The following is a 6,000-nucleotide window of genomic DNA, read 5'->3' as shown; positions in this document are numbered from 1 at the left end:
GGTGACCCTGCCCATGGCAGGGGGGTTGGAACTTGATGATCGTTAAGGTCCTTTCCAACCCAAACCATTCTATGATTCTATGAGTCAAAACTGCTGTGTATTGAGACAATATTATCTGAGGCTGCCTGTATTTGGGCAATTTTAGATTTTTCTGAAATGTGACTAATTCAGTGATTAGTTTTACTGTGGTAGGCTGAGTATCTCATAAATCTATTTAAGGTCTGTCAAAGCCACTATTGGCTTGGAGTCAGTTTGTCCCTAACACTGTTCTTTGTTCATTGCTGAACATATACCTAAATGTACAGCAGAACTGTCTATTCAAATGCAGTATTTTTCATTAAATATTAGTGCAGCTTCTTTCTGTACTTTTAGTTACATATTTATTTTGATGCTTTCAGGACCTGAAGGTGTATTTGTTTCAAAGTTTCTTTAAACAAATCAAAAACAAAGAAAAAAAACAGTTTTACTTGAAATAATATTAAATCCATACATGACTTTCTGCTTAAGAATGCTTTCAAGAGAAAGCTATAGGTTTTTGTCCTTAATGACCAGCAGGTATGATTCTGTGAAACTAGTGTTGTACTTGAGTTTGTGATTTCCGTCTGAAAGAGGTGATTATTGTTAACAAAATTATTTTTAAAATAATCTGTTATGGTTTTAGTATTGAGATTTGCAATAGGCTCAGTGTTCTGGTTTATATTTAGTTTTTAAATTTACCTTATGTGTTCATATACAGAAATGCATCTTTCACATTTATTTAACAGTATATATCAAGTCAAGTATTCAGAATAAAGTGTCAGAGTTACAGTTATCATAAAATTCCATCTCATTCTCTATCACACCCAAATTGCCCTGCATGCTTGTATCTGCTAGCCTGCATCTCTTTCGCTTATTAAAAGTCCTGATAATTTTTTTACACATCTCATTTGTACTATTTAAGTGTCAATAGAAAAGAGCTTTAAGAACACAGAAAAAGGCATGTGTCCTGTTTTTATTTTCAGTGTTCTGCACACAAGAAGCAAACTGCAATTAACCTTAGTTGCCTACACAGCACGGTGACATTCTCCATGAATATTTCTGCCTTAATAATAAATTTGTACTCGTACTCTGAAAAATACAATTTTAAGGAACATGCGCTTTAACTATTATCTCTGCCTCATGGGAACATCATTTTGTTTCCCTGAAGGCTATAGAGGTGAGACGTTATCTCAATGTAATGTTTTTCACTTTTAGTGGAATTGAAACTAAGTATTTGTTACCAGTTTAATTTTCTGAAATATTTTTCTTTAAAGTTTACCACCTGTTGGCTGATTAGATAATTGTTTTTCTGTATTAGGGGTTTGCCTCCCTTTTTTATTGTTTGGGAAAAAAACCCCCAAAACACAACCACTTCTCTGTTTTTTCTCTTACAAGTATTCTAGAAGCCAAAAATAGGGTTTTACAACATAAACTGCCAATCTTCAACAATCTTCAGTTGTGTGGTCATGTAGCCTGCTACGTTCAGTGCACTGGAGTAAAAGTCATCATTTGAGATCGTTGATTTCAGTCTTCTGTAATCACAGCTTGCCAAATAGCATTTGTTTAGGGAAAAGTACTGGAAGAAAGCAAAATATGTATAATCCAAATTCAGATCAAATAGTAAACTCTTTCATAGTTCTGCCTAAGTGCTTAAATGGTCAAGAATGCAAAAGAACCTAAGTGCATGTAGGATGGTATCAATTGTGTATGTTTTGCTGTAGTCCACATTATTTAATAAATGCATTCTATTTTTCTAGAAGATAAATTATTTCTGTGGATAAATATCTGGTGGGTTGTTTTTTTTTTTTTTTTTTGTGCTCTAAATTCACTGCCGGACAAAGTCCATTTTGAAAGGCGTGGATCCTTCAAGACCAAGAAAGAAAAGCTGATCTTGACGTTTCCTAGGCTAGCGATATTTAACCTCGCAGCTTAGCTATGGGAAAATATTCTATAAAACAATCAAGGAAAAGTGAATGTCATTTTGCATCATATAGCACCAGATTTCAAATAGCAGTACTACATTCTACCAGTGACTCTCCGTTGCTTCTCTCTGTAACTTGAGCCACTAAAATAACAACCTATTACTATTCTCAGTTATTCCTCATGCAGATCTGTGTTAGAGGCTTCTAGAAGAGTTTTTCAAATAATACTCTGTAGACATTTTTTTAACAAAATAAAGGAAGTGTCTAATGCATGGATGAATTGTTCCACCAGAATAATTCCTAGTACCTAAACTCTGCTCTCTTTATGCAGGCAACCTCAGAGGTAAGCAGAGAGCAGATATGGTCTGTATGAATTGTTCTAGTGTTTTGTTTCCTGTGGTGCTATTTTGCAGGGGGAGAAGGTACTTTGCATCGTGCCAGCACGTGACTGAACAGTCAGGCATCATAATGTAATAAAAACTTAGATATTTGCTATGGGTTTATCACTGTGTTACAGATTAACCATGCATAAAAAGCCAAAGAGGGTGACAGACTTGCACATTGTGTTACATGTATTGATACAAATTATTAGGAAATGAATATATATATGTTGCATTTAACTTTGTTTTGGATTTGAGCCCTTTACATAATGAATGCAAATGTAGAGTATATAGGAATATCCAGAGCAAATATGAATCCTGCTTCGGTCGGAAGGTTAGATACAGTTACAGAGTTGTCATCTTCACTAGGGGACCGTAATGCCAGACAAGTGGCTTAGCTAAAGGCAGCCATCTGAGTAGCACCATGCTGGAGTTGATAGACTTTTGTGCTTCCTAAACATTCTCTGTCTCCCAAATCTCCTGTAGTTCTTTTACTCACCCTAATGTTCTTTACTTCCTTTGTTCCCGAAATTACCTCTTTTTTGCTGTCTTTGCTTTTAGCACTAAAATGCCAAGGGCTGCCTTCAGTGTTGTGTCTTCTTCCCTGGTCTGTTCATTGTGTTGGCATTTTCTGCAACTTCAGAATTTTTTGCCTAAATTATGTAGAGATTACTTACTCTATCTGATCACCCACAGATGTCTTAGATCCATATATTTGAAGCAGCACTCTTTGCAGTCTTTTTGTCTCTTTTTTGCAGCTTTTCTGATCCAAGTTTCACTTTTGTCATATTGTCCTGTCCAGTCTTTATTTCTTGGGCTTTTCATTTCATTTGGAACTTCTCAATAAGCAAATCACATGACTTTTTTTTTGTTCCTTAGTTTCTCCTGTTCTTCATACAGTTTTCCTCTGTATCTTTTGTCCTTCAAACATTTTTAGCTTTCATAATCTGCTTGTCATTCGTCTCTTTTCCCTTTCTTGCCTTTTTGTGGTCTGCCTCAGTGTATACTCCTCAGTTTCTCCCATCCAACTTGGAAGGAGGGAAGCATGTTACAATTTTATGCTTAAGTCTGTACTCTGGGAAGTAGGATATTAAACACAGCAGGTAGCCTGGCAGAAAGTAATCTTTACGAGAAATGTATCTGTTAAATGGAAGCTCCAGTTGAGAGGAAACTGTGAAAAGTCAGAGCAATAGCAAGACAGCTAAAGAAGAATCTGCAAAATGTAGGTAAAGTGAAAGCAAATTATGTTCCTTGATCATCAGAAGTTTTTAATTAACAAGGGATTCTGGGATAAAGAGAGTCCAGATAAATACAGTAGAATCAAACCAAAAAATCTATGCTGTATATAGAAACGTATATGAATAATGAAGTTTTGGATCATTTTAGCTAACACATGTATGAATCTCAAAGCTAGGAGGAAAGGCAGTAGTGGATTTTTAAAACATTTGTCATTTTCTTTTTTTAAGTTAATACTGAAATTTGGGAACTTCTGTGTGTGAAGAGAAGTTTCTTCATCTGAAAGTTCTAAAGCTAGATAGAATTGGCCTAACTTCTAAATAAATTTCTTTCCATACTGTTTACTATTAACAAAGGAACTGATGAACTAAAGCTGACAGCAGGAAACCAGAGACAATGGACATTTATGAAAAGTTAGCCTACATTAATTTGTCAGTAAAGTTTGTCTAAGGAAATAGATTATCAATTATTTTGGGGAAGGAGTAGAAATACTTGGGTTCAGTGTTTCACATAAGCTGTTTATAACACGACACAAAGCCTGATTTGGGGTGTCCATGTAAGGAATGGGTCTGGGAGCCTGTAGAATGGCAAGAGTGGCACTTGGAAGAATTAGCGTCTCCTAATTCATGGTTTCCATTGAATGTGGGACTTCTGGAAGAAGGGGATGCTTCCAAAGAAATTCTTGGTGGCCTGCTTAACCTTTAAAATACAGGAAAAATACAGATTTAAGGAATAAATTGCTGGTCCATGAGCAACAGATAATCAGCCTCAATTAAAATTAATACAGCACTTCTTGGGTCTAGATTTTAAAAATAAAAAGTGGTCTGGAGAAAATTTTAATTGCATACATCATTGCTTTCTTCAAATAAAAATCTCTTCTTGAAGACCTTTACATAGAAATATTTTTTAAATAACTTAAATAGATTTCAAAATTAGTAAGTAGATAAGAAAAAAAAATAATATGATTTGACTAATTTTCTTCATGGAACAGATGTTTTTGGATAGCTATTTTCTTTATAAGTGATAACTCTTCATTTTAAATATGGTATTTATGAACAGTTGTATGCTTATGTTTTTTAAATTTAGCATTCATATGATGATAGTACCAAATTAGTATTTTAAATGTAATATTGTAGGATGTAAGGTGTGATAATTAATCTTTTTGACTATTAAAGGAAGTAATGGAAATTTTCTGTCAAATTTCACTCTAGTGTGAATCTGTTGCATACTTACAAGTTCAGGTAAAATGGTCACTGTGGGATATTTATTGTTTCTTTGCATATTATTTTGGTCTTATTACGAAGAAGTTACAACTTTATTTAGGGCCTTTTGAATTTAGCAAAGAAATATTATTATATATTATTATTCATTTTTTTCATTGCTTTTAATTTGAATTTTGTTTAACACACTGTTTCCATTTTGTGAGCTTTCCTATGCATGTGCAAAATGTTTCTCCTCAGGCCCCCTTGTATTTCCTGGTCCTATATTTATGAACCATCGAGAACAGGCTCTAGCCAGAATCAGACCCCATCCAGCACAGCTAAAGCATAAACGGGACAAGCACAAAGGTATTTGGTCTTCCATATTGGCTAGGGGGGAAATAAGCCAGTCCTCCCAGTCACTTCTTCCATGCGCTGAATCTGTCTTTTCAAAGAACTGCAGAAAATGGGTTCTGCCTTTCCTCTTGTTAGTATCTTGTTACCTGAGGAGAAAGAAAATGCATTCAAATGTTGACCCTTTTTAAAAGTGTAAATGTTTGGTAGTCTGCATCATCTTTGTTTTTCTTTCTTCTTTTTTTTTTTTAATGAAATATGCATTGTCTTTTCTCATTTCTGAGTGTATCTTTTCTCATTTCTAAGGCTGTTTCGTTCCTGAGGTTCTTCAGTTTTACTGTAGGAAACTTTTGACACCTTCCAGTGACTCAGACTGCTGCACTGCATTTGCATTGTGTTTTTTAAACTTTGTATTGTGTATGTGGAGTGATTGCTTTAACATATCAATTCTAGACTTGTTAATTCTAGCATAAAATTTTTCACAGGTGTGTTGTATTTTAACAAGCCTTTTTTAGTAATGAAGTATTTAAAATGTGAACAGTGCTTTTTTTTAAACTAGCTTTCAATGGGGAGAATACAAATTAAAGTACAGGTTTTACACTGCAGTATTCTTGAGATAAATGTTCTTTTGCAGGATGTAAGCAGAGAGGTGTCTTTGATATTTCTGAGATCTTTGTATGTCTGGAAGGCCAATTCATTATACCTTGAATTTGTAAATGTGTAATTTGTTCAGATATAAGTGGTTTAATTTATTTTTTGGAAGAGGTATTACTAAAAATTTCAACTGAATTTATTAAAATTGAGCTGTCTCAAATGTGATCGCAGTTTGCATATATCTGTATCTGTACATATGTATTTATATATAAAGGATAAATAAGTAAAATGTAGATT

At 34.1% G+C, this 6,000-nt stretch overlaps 1 protein-coding gene across 1 annotated transcript in view; it reads left to right on the top strand.

Moving 5' to 3' along the window:
* Positions 1-6,000, top strand: part of LOC104464149 (E3 ubiquitin-protein ligase MYCBP2-like) — a gene marked incomplete at both ends in the record, with an annotated part of 81,040 nt that overhangs the window by 28,855 nt on the left and 46,185 nt on the right. The window contains 1 exon segment of the mRNA XM_010076784.1: positions 5,017-5,124. Within this exon segment, the coding sequence (XP_010075086.1) occupies positions 5,017-5,124 (108 nt within the window).

The sequence above is a fragment of the Pterocles gutturalis genome, unplaced genomic scaffold, assembly GCF_000699245.1.
Source record: "Pterocles gutturalis isolate BGI_N339 unplaced genomic scaffold, ASM69924v1 scaffold1733, whole genome shotgun sequence".
NCBI lineage: Eukaryota > Metazoa > Chordata > Aves > Pterocliformes > Pteroclidae > Pterocles > Pterocles gutturalis.
The sequence above is the reverse complement of the archived record's forward strand: the minus strand, read 5'-3'. Positions and strand labels throughout refer to the sequence as shown.